A 16309-nucleotide genomic window follows, 5' to 3' on the forward strand; every position below is an offset into this window, starting at 1 on the left:
CAGTCGCTTTATCAAGTTATTGTCGACGAATCAGGACAGTTTAGAATCAGTGTGAGAAAAGTGTCATATGTATATTTTATTTGTAGGGAAACTGGCAGCGTGAAGAATTTGAACAATCTGGTGTTTTCTGGTTAGATTTGACAGGATGTGATCTCCTGTCCGCAGCAATTACAACAGAAGAAGAAATATCAAGTACACACATTTAATTAAATACTAAATAGGTCCAACAATCAGTTGACATTACCTCATCTTCTGCCATCACCAGCGTCCCCTCGTTCTGACCTATAAATCAGTCCAGCACAGTGAGATTGGATTGTTTTGTCTCAAACGTCTTGGTGCAAAACACACGTCACAAAGAAACGATCAGGTATCTTAAACTATTATTACTGTTGGTCCGTCCACACAGCGGCAGCTGGAGGACGATATTTCACTGACATTTTAAGCTCTTTGTTCTTACCACCAAACGAGTACAGCGCTTTGCAGTGTCCGATGACAGGCAGCGGGTCATCGTCGTCAAATTCGTCGTCAAACTCGTGGGGGTCGGGGTTGGGGGGGTTGGGGTTCCCGGGCTGCGCGGGACTGGGGCGGCGGTGAGGCGTGTGATGCTCCTGACTGGTGTCGTCTGTGTAACTGCCCTCAGGACTGATGGGTGACAGGAGGATGGAGTGAGCGTTGTGCGTTACACCCTGAGGAGCAGGGTTTGTTTTGAAAAGCTTCTACCTTTCTCTGCCTTGAGGAGTTTGATGGTGATTGTCAGCGCTGTGTCTTCTGTCTCCTCTGGAGCTCTGCTTTCCCTCCACCTCAGATAACCAAGTCTGTGAAAAGGACATGAGCACATTCAAGTATATATTTTAATTGACTACTCCGTCGTTCACACCACACCAGTGTCTCTTGACATGTTTGACCAAGAGGTGGCGCTATCATCACCACAAGCTGTCAGGAGCTGCATTCGGCTAGAATTCAAATAATGCTCTTTACCTCATTTTTGTGGATTTCCGAGCGCAGTTTCTCCATGTTACAAATGGTCTCTGATATTTTAGGTTGCAGGCTGCTGGGGTCTCCCATCTGTGGGTTTTTCTCGTACACGTCCTTCATCTTGTTCAGGGCATCTCTGACAGAAACACACAAACAGGCTCTGGAGTCAGGAGACGTTAGGTTCGATCAATCAGCTCCAGCAAGCTGCAGAGTAAAGCTGAACTGTAGATCAGTTAAAGAGACTTTAGAGTTTATCTCCAATAATCAGCAGCAAACTTTTAAAATATAAAGAGCAGCAGCCCTTCTGGTTCAGGGAGCCGGGGATCATGGGTAATATCTGCCTTCAGTTGCGAGAAGGAATCTCAGTCAGAGCTCCACTCAACTCTTTGAAAGACTTTTGTTTTTTCTCGACATGAAAACCACTTAATCGCTCAGACACGAGGCAAAACAAAAAGAATCCCCATGTGCAGCTGCAGGGGGCGCTGGTGCTCAGTACAAGTTACACACAGTTCCTTTAATGGTTTGGTCTGCGAGTGGATTCACTGTCGAGGGCCTCACCTCTGATCCATCTCTTTCTGGAGCTCTTTGTTGAGTTCGTCGATCCTCTGCAGCAGCCTCTTCCTCCTCTGCTCCGGGGGGAAGTGACTAAAATCCTCCAGAGACGGAGCCTGGTGACGAGCAGCAGCGTTTTAACATCACTTCATACCAACTCAGGATGAGGTAAAGATGGAATAGAGATTACTGCACAAGTTTGTCTGGAGTGTGGACTGATGTGTTAAAACTATAATGACACCACTGACTTTTTTCCCCAATATCTTTGTGGAGCCAAGAGGCTACAGTTTTTCCATAGAATGAGATTTGAAAATAAACATATCAAATCAACATGTGACAACTGTCTGTCACAGTGAATGAGTAAATTAAAGTCAAATAATCTCCGTGCTATTAATGGCACTCGCTCCGCTTCCAAATAACGTCAGATTAAAGCTGATACATCAAACATCACGGGACACGTTCTGGATGAAATGTACGACCTTGAAACTAATCTTCTCAAATGTTTAGTGCCTTTAAACTTTCACTCAGATGCTAAAATGTCATTTTCAGAGCATGTTATGGACGTGTCATCAGAGTTGACAAGTTTTACTTGAGACCTTGGAAACAGCAGTTGATGGAAGGAATATATTATATATTCAATCAATAACTTGGTCTGAATACTTTCCTTGTTTGTATGGTACTTGGTATTCAAATACAATTTATTAAAAGCGTTTTATTGTCTATGTTTCATGTAATAATAGTAATTAGCATCGCAAATAGCAGAACAATGTGGCTTTTACCTGGGAACTCTATTTACACTAAAGACACAGTTTTAGTTTGGTGAATATTATTTAACCGAGTGCAGGAAAACTATTCTAACAGGGGAAGGAAAACATTAACTAACCATCACTACTGGGATTATATATTGGACACTATGGGAAGTCCTATACTGTGAAGGACACACTACTGGGTCTTCATATAACTACTCTCTACACACTTACTTACCATCTTTACTGACCACTGACGCATTAACCATCCCAGTAAAAAGAGACAGACAACATTGAATGCTGGTTAGTCGTCAGTGTTTTAAAACAGCTGCCTGTCAGTCAAACAATACACGTACAAAAGAAAATGATTGTAAACCAGGAGGCTCCAAAAGTTCATAAACTTATTAATTACTCAAAGACAGTTACAGGTTACACTAGTAGTTCTTGTACATTACACTAATGTACATTAACTTCTGAGTATTTACACTGTCCTCCTGCTGTACAATGATTCATTTCTGAGTTTGTTTCCTGCTTTCATTCCAAACAGAAGACGAATTCTTGTGAAGAAACATTTACAGGTTTATTTCTTCTTCTTCCTCAATTGGTCTTTTTTAATTGGGTGGGGGAATCATTCCTTGAGGATGATTGTTCCTGAGTTATTAGTTATTTTTTTAATGCATTCCCCTCTGCTCCTTTTAATTTCCAGTTCTACTATAGAGTCATGTTTTTACAGCTGGCTTCAAACTGTAAGTTTGATTAACAATCCCCAGAAATATTTAAAAAAGAGGTGAAAAAAAAAAAAAATGCTAGACGCGGAGGCTGGGTGTTAGTCTGTCTGGAAGCAGAAAGCTCTGTTTCACCACAAACTGACACCGTGCAAACACAGCAACACACATCACCGCAAACTCACACAAGAGCAACATCAGAGCAACACAACTGATGTTGGTAAAGAATTTTCATTTTCCCTTCCCCCCCCCCAAACGACAACTCAGCAACCACAAAACCGTTCAAATCCCTCAAACACACAACACACCATCAATCACCAAGGATCCGCCCTTAAACAAATAAGGGAGAAAGAATCACTAAAACAAAGGAAATAGAAAGAGAGAAAGAGAAAGGGTCAAATCAAGAGAGACAAAAACAGAAGATGAATGAATGAGAGAAACCACACAACAGAGTGTCTGCAGGTTTTCAAATTTGGAAAATATCAAATCACTCTAACAGCTTTAAATTATTTTAATTTGAGTTTATGACTAATTATTATTTCCAATCCAGGACCTGCAGACACCGTGTAGAAAATATATATGTAGAAAAACAAAATCATATCAACCCGTCTGCAGCAGCCACACTCAACACCTTCCTGTCTCACCCCTCTCCGCAGGACCCTCAAATTCTGGGGTATTCTGGGTACTGTAGTCTTTATCTCTGACAGATAGTGGCTCACAAGGTCAGAACTGAACCGGGTCGGAGGGAATAGGTGGGAGGTGGGCCGGGGACGGGAGGAGGAGGAAGATGGTGGAGGAGGAGGAGGAGAGGAGGAAGGGGACTGGTGGGGACAACAAAATCCAATATTAACACTAATCATTTCAGCTCATTTTGTGTCAGCAAAATAACAAATCGTTATAAATTCCATCTTGTTTATCTGGTGAGAGTAAAAACGAAGAAAAGCACAATGTGGAAACACTGAGTTGGAGTAACGCATGTTTTTCTTGGTCCCATTTTGCCGACACTGTGTAAATGCAGCATTGCAGGTATTTTCTCATCTGGTTGATGGAAAGTCATAAACTTAAAATGCATTTTACTTTAATCCTTTACGTGTATAAATACTTGAGTTATTTCCATTACAGATTTCTGCATTTCCTGTTTTTTCACTGATGAGTATTGAGTTGGAAAAAAGTGTTGTCACATATCTTCATGCATCAATTCTGATGTGATGACAGTCAGAGGGTTGTTTGGTCACTGTCAATCAAATCTTTTAATACCTAAGTTTTTATTTATTTTTTAATTTTAGTTCAAGCTATTAACTGAAATGTAAGCGTGAAGTTTAAGATCAGGGCCTGCAGACGTGTCTGGAACACACCTCAGGAAACATCGTGAGGCAGCTGATGACGTGAACATAAACCAACAGGCTGGTAATGATTAACCAACGTTGTCTGTGTGAAGAGGGCCAAGGTCCACAGAGGATATCAGAGAAGGAGTATGAGACTTTTTTTGATAAACAGTGGAAAGAAGACAAAAACTTTAAAGTCAAGACAAGCTGAGAGGTTGTGTGGACATTAATCTTAATTTGTTTTTGCAAAGGTTTTCTTTGTTAGAGAGAAAAAAAAAGTGCAGAGGACTGGGATGGAGTTAAAAAAAAAAAAAAGATTGTTGACAATGTGACTAATAAAGTTGTATGACGGGTTGGGCTTTATAAATCTGTGAGGAAGTTAACACTGGCACTTTCTTTTTTTTTTTTTTTTTAAACTTAAATAGGAATTTGGAAAGTGAAATGCTCAGTCTTTAAAAATCTTTAACTATATATAAAAGTAAAACTTCCCCTTGTTTAAGTGGTGCACTTCACTTGCATCCAGGAAAACTTAATCTCATGTAATAGATTTACACTGACAAAAATTACATCACATTCTGTTTTTGTACATAATAAGTCATATAAATGTGAAACTATAACACTGTTCAGTAGATGAGGAACATATTGTGACGGTTCTGCTTAATAAGATCAACATGAAGTCTTGACTTAAATTATAAGCATCGTTATCTCCTTGTACCTTTGGTTTCTTCCCAAACCGCCACAGTTTGTTCTTGGTTCTGCTCATCTGATGTTTTGGGTCCGATCTCGGCCCCGGGGCTCCGTCTCTGTCTCGTTCTCCTTTGGGCGTGTTGCTGATGGTCCCGTCTGAACCTGTTCTGCTCAGATTCTGACTGAAGTCCTCGAAGGGGAAGTCGGAAGGGGGGTCGAAGCCGGACTTAAATGACTCCACGACGATGGCCGAATCCTGGGACGCGGGATTCAAATAGAGAGGAGGGGGGATATCAAACAAGTGACATGAACTTCTCCTCAACAAGCCTTCCTCTCATCCTTCTCCACATCCCTCCCCCTATGTTTAGTACCAGTTGACTCTGCTACACACCTTTCGTTCATTGACAGCTTTGGCGGCAGAAACCATTCCTTCTAGACATTTGGAGACAATGGGAATGACTCTCCGCTCCGCCTCGGCAAAGCTCCGGTATGTCTCGCCCAGCTTCACCGTCCGACGTTCATCCATGTCCTGCAGATTCTGTAACACAGAGCAGAGGAAAGGGGAATGAACACCAGCAACAGGCCAAATGCTGCACTGTTTACACTAACACTTATCTCTGTGTTGTTTAACAACGTGTCAGAGTGGGAGGCTCTTCTCCTGGGACTCTGCAGATACTCAATATATTAGTAATGGTTTACACGAGACATGATGCTAAGATAAACATTGGATGGGGCACTTCACCGGCTGCTACACTTTCTCTAAACAAGATATTGGTTCAAGTGAACAACTGTGCAACAACCAGTTTGTGAGTGTGAAGCTAATCACAAACATTATAATGAGATGACTAAGTACACAGTATACGTAAGTCATATATTTTTGTATTATTTTAGATGAATATAACATGTGATCATTTTGTTGATTTAGTGTTCAGGTTACAATCCTGTAATAACAACAAGTTTATCCCTTCACATCCACAACCTGTACACAGAACGCTTTTTTTACAGCAGGAACAGACAAACTTGTTGCCATGGGAATACAGAAAGTTTCAAGAAAGTCAAAATATCAAAAGGCACCATTTCACAGCTTGACAACAATATTTAATTTAATTTAAAGCCTTTACTTTATATTTTTCATTGTATAACTTTGAACACAATATTTTTAGTTTACCTTGAAGATGTGTGGTATGGCGTTGTTGAAATGTTTCCACTGATCTGCGTTGAAGTTCTGCAGCTGAGCGGCGTATTCGTTCTTACTCTCATCAGCCATGTGAGTCCGCAGGTACAACTGGGCTTTGGCCTTAAAAAATTATGAAACAATACAAACATTAGATTCGCATAAGCTGAAATCAAAATCACGAGTCTGTGTCGAGCGTCCACTGTGAACACACAACAAAGACCGAAGGACACAAATACTGTTGCTATGGTAACTCTTAAGGTCTCATTGACAAAAAAAAGCTACTCGAGAAACTTAAAAAGAAAATTCGAAATATTTTCAAATAGCTTTTAACCGAAATTACAAGTTGTAGAGTCAAAGGAAACAACATGAATGAAAATGACTTCTGGGCTAAAAAAGCTCGATTACTCCTTCTGTTGTTTCCATGGTTTCATTTTCTGAAAATTTGGGTCACGATACACGGACAGTAGCTCGTTTAAAAACAGGTCTTACTCGGCTGGATTTTCTGACTTCACCTCAGTTTCAAACTGTTTATTTTCCTTCAACCTTTAGGTCTAATTATACAGTGAACATGTGGGGGGAAAGAACAGCGACGGTATAATTTCATAGGCAACAATTACACGCTTCTAACTTTAAGTAAACCAAAATACTGGGCTTAAGGGAAGGGAGGTGAAGTCACTGTAGTTATTTTGTTGCTGAATTATCAAACTGGAAACGTGGATTTAATGTCAATAAATAAGGAAAAGTTGATCATCCACTAGTTAAAGGTTTTAAGTGTGGCTCGATCTTTGTGGTCTGTCTGCGACGACTGAATCAGCATGTTCATATTATGACAGATAATAAAGACATAGAAGGTGAGGACAAATTATAACAGCAGCTTGGAGATGATGAGGAGATTTACAGCAGCTGTGTTGCAGGTGGGAGCTTCATACCTTCTCCACTTCTGATTTGGTGGCGTTGATGTCATTATCCAACCGGTCGAAGGTCAGCTGGGATTTCTCTGCTTCTTTACACTCTCTCTCAAACTTCTTTTTACTCTACAAAAACAAAGAACACACATTGCCGACACAATGTTAAGAATCAACTATCATCATCATAATGCGCTGTCTCCATTACTCAGACATTCAAAAGACAAAATAAAACTTAAAATATGTAAGAATGGGAGGTAAGAGGGAGGTTACACAGACATGAAAGAGCGATAGTTTACTTCCTGCCAAGACATCTGGGTTACATCAGTAGTGAGGGGAAACACGGTGAATAGCAGAGACATTACAGTCTAGTCACCAGGTCGTCACCATTAAAGTCGTGCAGACCACACACTGAAACACTCTCAATCAGATGTTGGGCAGTAAAGCAAATCAGCTAATGGGCTCCAGGCCAGAACATGTGACTGGAAGTGTATTGTGTTTACACTTAACAAGCAGCAATCAGCCTTTTTTTTTTCCTCTTATGTAATTGTGGAGGTCAATTATAAGTCTGTCAATGAGCAAACTGTTAAAAAAAACTCAGCGCAGTCGAATGACCTCAGAAGTGACCAAATGGAATCTCACTCTGGAGCCTTTGAGGAGCCAAAATGAAGGTTGTCATGAGCCAAATGTGGAACATGGGCCCTGCTTTGATTGGTGGCCTCTCTCTGTTTGTGTGTGTGTGTGTGTCCCAGTCCAGGCCCCTGTCCTCAATTCCCTGTGGAGTGGGACGTTTGCCAAGAAGAGGAGAATGGCACTGCTGTCTTTTCACACAAATATCAAACTTTACATTAATTTGGACGAGACAGAACAGAGGAGCCTGTAACTCTATTTATTCCTGATATAAATCCAGACACAAGTGCCAGAAATGTCTTGCTTTTGTCTTCGCTTAATCACGGTATGTGTGAAATTGGGGGTGAAATGCATGGACCCTCATTTGTCCTGCAGTTACCTTTTGTTAGCATTTCTTGCATTCCTCCTGCAGACAAGTATGAAACGAGTGCAGCTGGCCGTCCCCAACAGAATATTTACACTAAACACTTTCCACCTTCCCCTCCAACCCTCCTCACTTACGTTGTCCATCTGTTTCCAGCTATGATCCAAACACTGCTGGGCCTTCCTGCCCTCCTGAAGATGCTGCTCAATTGCAGACACAGGCACATACACAAACATACAAAAACAGAGACAGAAACACAAGAAAATCCACATCAATATACAAAACCACATTCATGCACATATACAAAAATGACAGGACTGGAACAGTTTGTGCAACATACAAGATAAAAATGCACAGGAGCAAAAAAAAAAAGTGCTGAGGCCGCAGCCACAGATTTACTAGAGTCCAGTGACTGAAGCAGTAAAATAACAAACTGGGGTTGAATCAACTGTGAACGAGCTACTTGTGACAGCTGAGTCAAAGATTTGTGAAAGTGAAAAGATTAAGTATGAAATGTTAAGAAACCACACATTCACTCATGTTGTGTTTGAAAATAATAATCCAGAGCGACTCCTTTTAACAGAGCTTTCCAGCCTTGAATAAGCGGATGGACTTGGCTCAGTCGTCATGGAGACACATCTGTTGATGTGCCATGTGACGTGGTTAAAAGTCCAGGAAGGCAAGTGGACCTGGATCTGAAATATTGTCTAACTACTACTGCTCCATGGATGTAATGACACCAAAACAGGTACTGAGCTTATATATAAACAGTTCTCTTACATAGTAACTGAACAAACTCATAAAGGCCGTGTGAAAAGCTGGGACACACTGCTCGTAGAAAAACTCCTACATATGAGGTCAAGAATTAATTTCTATGCTTAAGACTATCAACAATCACGCAGAAATAACACACTGTGGTAGTATGCCTCCGTCAGGTAGTGCAGCTTCAGTCTACACACTCCATTTTTCCAGACACACACATTATGCAATGGTGGAATTACAAGGAATTTAATGAAATCAAAATGTGAAGTATAACTATAATGACCCTGGTGTGTGTTTTAACACCAGATTCTAATCAGTAAATCCATGAGTAAAGTGAATGTTTGCTCCAGCTCTGGTGAAATTCCCCCAGGGTCCTCTTATGATATCACATTAACAGGAAAACGATGTACAGGCTTAAAATCTGGAAATGAATCCCAGCCACTGGCAGCCGCTCGCATGGACGCATAAAAATCCTTGTTATTATAATTTCATGACAGCGGTACTAGAACAAGATAATAACTTGGAAGAATAGCTTGTACATTGTGCCACAGCATTAAAACAGGCAGGATTTAATGCTGTGGCTGATTGGTGTATATTGTGTCACAGGGTGAAATCTTATTTAAATATTTGATATTTTACAGCACAAAACAAATCATGTGGATCTCAGATTTTCATTTTATAGCATCTGCAGATGGTTGGTGAGGTAAAAGACAGATGGTTAACATTACATCTGACATATTCTTCCTCTTGAATGGAGCCAAACAGAAAACAAATCCATATACAGAGGATACAGGGGGAAGACAGATACATTTGATTTATGACGGGAAGCAACAGGTTTTCTGGGAACTGTTGTAATTCACTGAAAACCACTGAACCTGAACCTTATGTGACTTTTTATTCAATAAAATCCATAAAACAGTGACGTATGAGCTTCAGAGTGTACTCACATGCTTCCTCTCAGCTTTGAGGTCTTGACTGTACCTCATCAGCTCTCCATACACCTTGTGCGCAATCTCCTCCGCCACCACCTCCCTCTGACCCGCATAGTCGTTAAGTTCGTTCAGTATGGAGTAGAACGACAGACAGGATGTGAACCTGCACGACAGACACACACGAAACATGTTAAACACAATGAGCTTCGTTTCTGGAAGGAGCTTATTTACTTTGTTGTACTCTTGTTTGTTTCTCAGTCTGTTGTATAGGACGAACGATAAAGAAAGGACACTGAGGTCTTGTTGTGTGTGAAATGTGCTGTTAAAATTATTCATATAAAACTCTTAAATATTGAATTTTGTAGACAATTGTGAAACCACATCAAAAACACATCGACAAACATTAAATCCAGCTAAAAAAACACGTCTGGCAGAAAAGACCTGCAGAGGTAAATAAATAAATAAAGCCTCAGGCGAAATCGAACAAATCTAGTGACTCTTCTCACCTCGGCTCCTCATCCTTGGAGCGTTTTGGGCAGTATTTCTTCACCAAGCTCCTGACGGAGGAAAAAGAGAGAGAGGCAGACCTGGAGGTTAAAATACTGTCTGGTATTTGAAGCATAGTAGAAAGACAGGTAGTCAAACAGAAGAGGAAGGCAGTCAGAGAGACGCACACTCACGCACACACACACACACTCACACACACAAACACACACGAGAGAGGATCTCAGTATATTATTAAAGAAGAATCAAAGATTTAAACACTTCAAAGAGTTTGCCTGTCCATTCCCTCAGGCTCTGACAATACCAACTGCAGTAAAAGAGAAAGTTAATGATTTAACTAGAGCGCAGAGTGTGTGTGGTTGTGTGTGTGTGTGTGTATGGGTGTGTGAGTGTGTATGGGTGTGTGAGTGTGTATGGGTGTGTGAGTGTGTATGGGTGTGTGAGTGTGTATGGGTGTGTATGGGTGTATTCTAAAGGGATTTCCTCTCTTTGAAATCACACTCCAGTAACAACTGGGACTCTGTTGGTTTTTAATGATGCAGGATTTGTGCTTGTTGAGTTGTTGTTTCTAACAAGTCCTGCATCAGTGGATTAATGACAAATGCATACATCAATAGGCATCACTTTGGTGTGTGTGTCGGTGTGTGTGTGTGTGTGTGTGTGTGTGTGTGTCGGTGTGTTTACCGTAGTTGCTTGGCATAGTTTTGCTCAATGTCCAGCCTTTCCTTGACAAACTTTGCGTAACGCTCCAGAAAATCAATTCCCCACTGAGTGTGTTTGTCCAGATTATCAAACTGGTCCTGAAGATGGAGAGAGGGGGGGGGACAAATACAGAGAGCAGAGAAAGTATTTTAGTATTTTGTGATTGATACAAAAACCTTTAAATTGGCAGAACAAAGACAAAGACACATTTTTCAGATTCAAAACGACCTTTAAAAATATTCAGGAGCTGGTGAAATTGAACGGACAAAAGGTTAAATTGATTTGACAGCCGGATGGAAAACTGGATTAAATGTCAGACTCATGTGACTCAGCAGTCTGTCCTCCTGGATATAACTTTTCACACAAATAAAACAAACATGTCCTCCTGCCAGAGAGAAAATGAGCTTCCACAATACAACTTCCACAAATGAGACAGAGAAAAAAAAGCCATGGAAAAACTGAAAAACTATTTTTTTGTCGCCTTGTTTTTCCTCTTATCCCTCAATCTTTCCTTCATCAGATTCAAGAGTACTCGTATTTTCATGAAGAGTCCAAAGGATTCCAGTCCAAAGCCCCAGTCAGACTGGATATTTTGCTCTAGAGGAGGTACAATCATTTCAACACGACCTCCACTCGTCCTTTAATCCCATTCAGAGTGCATATGTGGGTCATCTTTCAATCCTGGTAATATCTACAGCCGCAGCTTCTGTTATTCTATTAACTTTTTAAAGAATCCAAGCAGATTCTTAATCATATTGATACCCACGTTAACTGTGATTCATTGTGTGCACTAAGATTCGACTGGCTGATTTCATCTCTTTGCCTCCACACATCCCCCTCAACTCTCTTGCGTTCCCCTGGGGAGGCTTTGTCTCTCGATTGTCTTTGTCCTGCTGTATGTTCATGTCAATTACAGACCATATTCTGTTGCCCTATGCTTAAAATGGTTAAAATACTTTCCGGAACCGCGAATTAAATTACAGAGGAGCACACTTAAAAAATGTTATTCCCCACTCCCCCTGTGTAACGTTAATGTGATTTGAATGGGGTATAAATGACACAGTCTTTTAATTTCTAGTAATGGTTTTCTTTATCAACATCATTCATTCGGCTCTGGAATTAACATCATGACATGACACTTAAGAAAAACTGCTGTATATTGTATCAACAACATCTCTACCATGTTGGTGTCAGATTGTTTGTGTCTTCAGGATAGATAGACAAGCAACAACTGCTCGACTGGAAAAACACAATCTTTTACAGCTCCCTGAACACAACACGGATACACACACACACACACACACAAGGGATTGTAGCGGTTGATTTGTGGTCAGACGTCTATTTGTACTGACAGCTAACATTTCCACCCTCTTCCCACCATGTTCTGTGTGTAGTCTGACCATTGTGGTGTAGTTTAGGGTAAACGGTCAGAAAGTATTAATTGCTCTAAGCTTCAAAAGGCAAATTTGAACTAAGATGCCCTCTAGTTTTTCATGTTTCATTACTGAAAAGCATGTTTTTTCCACACAAAGTTATGTTGTTATTGTGTGGTCATGCATTTAACAGCAAGGTTCCATTTTTTCCATATTGGTTCCTTCAAGCCAACCACTTTTGGACAATTTGCTGGAGGAGCAACATTTCAGAAAAAGAAAAAAATAAATTCAGATGAACAGTTTCTCGAGTGTCAAGGGTTTCCTGTGGTATTTATATGAAAACTACTCAATGTTAACATTCTCAAACTCTTTCTCGATGATTATCACATCAACTTAAAACTGTATGTTTTGTAAAAGATATTAAAGTGTGTGAACATTTTGGAGTGAATGGGATATAACAAGCACTCAGTCGAGGGCCACGGCCCAACAGTCCCCTAAATCTGTCTGATTTATTTGTCATTGAGGTTTATGTCTTATTCCCTGGAAACTTTGCACAACATCCATGACAAACAAACAGACCAAGCAGCCAACGGACATGGGGCGAAAACACACTGAATTACAGACGTTCTCGGTTACCAAACCATTAAACCAACTCTAAACATAGAGATGGGAGACCAATATCTTAGTCATTTTAACTGTGGAAACTGAAATCATGATACCCATCGAGTTAGCTACCATAACTACCACTCTGCTTCTCAGTGTGTGTATCAACACAAACCTGTAACGGAGCAAATAAGGGTCGCCATGGGAAATAGGAGACAGTGGTTGACAGCTGACCTCCTTGTTTGTCCTGTTATCATTTTCTTCAAACACAAAGACAGCAGGGAGACTTTCCAATGGCACTGCTGAGCAGCATTGTGCTTTTAAACCCACAATGCTTATTGTGTGTGAGGAGGGTGAGTGTGCAGAACTTGTTGGTGGGGGTGAGTAGATAAGCAGGTCTGCCATAAAGGTTTCTTTTTTAGCAATGCAACCACTTCTGGATCCTTAACCTGAAGACCAGGTTTTGATTAGGTGTGCGGGCAAACTTTTTTCTTATTGGAGCATCTTTAATAAAGCTGTTGAACTGCTTCTGACAAAAATATGTAGAGAAAGATTTCTATATCTATATTGTTGAATATTTGTTTCAAGGTAAAAAAAGGAATGTCTGGAAAAAGTAAAACCTAGGATTGAAAGTGCTCATTAATAAGTATGCGACCATCCCACAAGGAGTCACCAACTCTTCTACTGTGATCAAGAAAATTTCACTGATTCAAAAACAGAAAACACGGCAACCAAAAAGCTAGAAATATATAGTGTTTGCTGCAAAAACGATACTACTGAGATGAAAACAATCTCAGTGATGCAGACATTTAAAAAGTGTCCGGGTTATTTTGTGGTTTAAACACAGAGATTTAGCCAGAAAAGAAAACGCAGGCAGCCCATGATGGACAGCAGTGACAGAGATAAGCAGGAAGTCACACACAAATATATTTGAATGGCTTGTTTTTGTCCCGTTTTTATCTGCATCCTGCCGCACTGGTCGCCTCTGGTAAAATGCCTGCTGTCTCGTCAGTCTGTTACCAGCCTGGTCTGCATACGCCTGCCTGTCCACCTCTTTATAGCCAGCGTGTCTGTCTGTGGTTGCGTCAGCCTGTGTGACAGTGTCCATGAATAAGTAATACAATATGAGCTCATCCTGTAGTTTGTGGCAAACTGAGCAGAGACCGGCTCACTGGGGATATGACAACATCTTTGGGCTGCGGGACTCTCAGCTGGTGGGGAAAACAGCAGGGCTGAATCTGGGAGCTGGTCTGAGCTCAGAAATCCATTCTGCTGCAGCACCTGTCCCGTAACTGACACTTTCCATGCACCAAATCCAGTAGCCTATTTTCTTTGGCATCTAGGTTTCCCAGTCTGTTATGAAAAAATTCTGAGGACAGTCTTACCGATGCAGAGTTTCCTATGTATGTAGCCTGTTGGTACTCTGCAGGGTGCTTTTAATGTGAAATGAGTCAGAGTGAGGAGTCATGTGATGACACACAAGGCACGCAAGTTAATGCTCCTGCAGCTAAGCAATTACCGGTCCAAATTAATTATTTAATAAGGGCTCAAGGTTTACACCCAAGCCTTGGCCGCCGCAGCATGAAAAAAGGTGAACAACATTATAAATCAACTTCCTTATTGTACTGGCTTACTTCATCAGCTGAGTAATGGAAATACTTGTTATGATCAAGATGAATGAACTTTAAAATGCTGAATATATAAGATTTTCTGAATTCTTAGAAAGGAACGATTCAAAATTAACAAGCCCAGATGAAGAATTAACAGACTTCATATCAGCCGATCTGTGATTAGCAGCATTAACACAACATCCTGTCACGTAATCATCACATTCACAGGAAGGAATGCCTTCACCAACAAAACAGTAACACTCACCCTTCTAACACAGTGGACCACACAGTATCCATCAGCAGATCTAGTACTACATCAAGTACTAAAATATAAATTACCAAATTTAATTTACATCTCTCTCAAATATCTCCAAAACATCAATATAAAGCATGAAAATCCACAATATTTTGGACTCCACACTCTTTTTTGGCAATTATAACAACAACGCTGTAAAAATGTACTGGTTGGCACATGCCACTGTGACCGGCAGACAACAAAAATGTTTCCTGTGCAGATTAAAAAGTAAAAATGGGTCACAGGTCTGTTTCTGCTGAGTTTTCCACCGACAAAGCCACTGCTCTGCTTTAATGAGCTTCCATCGCAGGGTGAGAGAATAAATTAGTCATTTTGCTCCAAAAGGAGGAGGGGTGAAGACGCCCTGTGTGGAGATTCCACTGTGGAGACACTCTGAAATCCAATCAGATGGCTAGACGGCCTCTCCCTAGCCAATCAAAGAGCCAGACATGCTGGGAGCATTCCATGAGACAAGGCAAGGTTAATTAGCGTAGAGAATGTTGCTAGGACAATAGACTAATTACACACTATGGCATTCCAGAGCAGGCACCACACACACACACAGTAATGCACACATGGCACTGAATGGGTGGGAAATGTCAACTTGTCTGAAACACTGGCATCACAGTGGACCCCCAGGCTCAGTCTGCACTCTGTGTGTGTGTGTGTGTGTGTGTGTGTGTGTGTGTGTGTGTTGCTGTTGCATCTGTGTTTTCATATACCTCGAAAACAATCAGTAGAGCAAAGTCTCTTCCAAGAATTTCATGTGGTAAAGGAGACAGGCTTTGTGTGTGTGTGTGGAGGGTGTGTGTGTGGGTGTGTGTGTGGGTGGGTGTGTGTGTGTGTGTGTGTGTGTGTGTGTGTGTGTGTGTGTGTGTGTAGGTTGAAGAGGGAGTGTGAGGGAGGAGAAGATTGGCATTTGGAGAGAGATTTTAGAACACAAGAGGGACGTAGGAAGGAAATTGGACATGAGAACAGGCCTGCATCAGTGATGAACATTCATTTGGTCTAAAGCTCCCTTCAGATGTGATTTACTCTATTTCCAAAGGTGAGCTCGTGATTTTAATATTATCAGGCTTCAGCAGAAGAGCTGGATATCGACACTAATCTCCTGACTTGATTAAACTGGATTTGTATCAGTTCTTGTTGATTCAGTAACATCGGCTAAATAACTGCTATGTTGTCTAAAGCATGATTTTTTCCTGGATATCCACACCTGAGCACAGAGAGGGCAAACACTCACACATCTAATAACCTGCACTGTTTGTGTTGACAAGACACACCTGATGTCTACTGACATCTGTTAGCTCATGTTAGCTTCCTCACAGGGACTAACAGGAACACATTACCTTCAGTGTTTCCCATTAATTACCGCAAACTGCCATTTTACAAATTTATCATGCCACTTTTTAATTACTTACTTAATAACATTTCCAATAAAG

General features: G+C 40.9%; 1 protein-coding gene across 5 annotated transcripts in view; it reads right to left on the minus strand.

The window, feature by feature from the left end:
* Positions 1-16309, minus strand: part of fnbp1l (formin binding protein 1-like) — a 36642-nt gene that overhangs the window by 5609 nt on the left and 14724 nt on the right. For 3 of the 5 annotated variants that reach the window (XM_069520685.1, XM_069520681.1, XM_069520692.1), the window contains exons 2-15: positions 10969-11084; positions 10287-10337; positions 9796-9943; positions 8224-8286; positions 7117-7221; positions 6179-6307; positions 5402-5548; positions 5039-5266; positions 2512-2526; positions 1534-1643; positions 979-1111; positions 721-815; positions 458-642; positions 245-282 (exon numbers count right to left, since the gene is read on the minus strand). In XM_069520685.1, the coding sequence (XP_069376786.1) occupies positions 245-282; positions 458-642; positions 721-815; positions 979-1111; positions 1534-1643; positions 2512-2526; positions 5039-5266; positions 5402-5548; positions 6179-6307; positions 7117-7221; positions 8224-8286; positions 9796-9943; positions 10287-10337; positions 10969-11084 (1563 nt within the window). Of the gene's footprint in view, positions 1-244; positions 283-457; positions 643-720; positions 816-978; positions 1112-1533; positions 1644-2511; positions 2527-3642; positions 3820-5038; positions 5267-5401; positions 5549-6178; positions 6308-7116; positions 7222-8223; positions 8287-9795; positions 9944-10286; positions 10338-10968; positions 11085-16309 lie in introns of all 5 variants that reach the window. The other 2 variants (XM_069520702.1, XM_069520690.1) reach the window with 2 other exon arrangements.

The sequence above is a fragment of the Paralichthys olivaceus genome, chromosome 3 (assembly GCF_024713975.1).
Source record: "Paralichthys olivaceus isolate ysfri-2021 chromosome 3, ASM2471397v2, whole genome shotgun sequence".
In the NCBI taxonomy this organism is placed as follows: Eukaryota; Metazoa; Chordata; class Actinopteri; order Pleuronectiformes; family Paralichthyidae; genus Paralichthys; species Paralichthys olivaceus.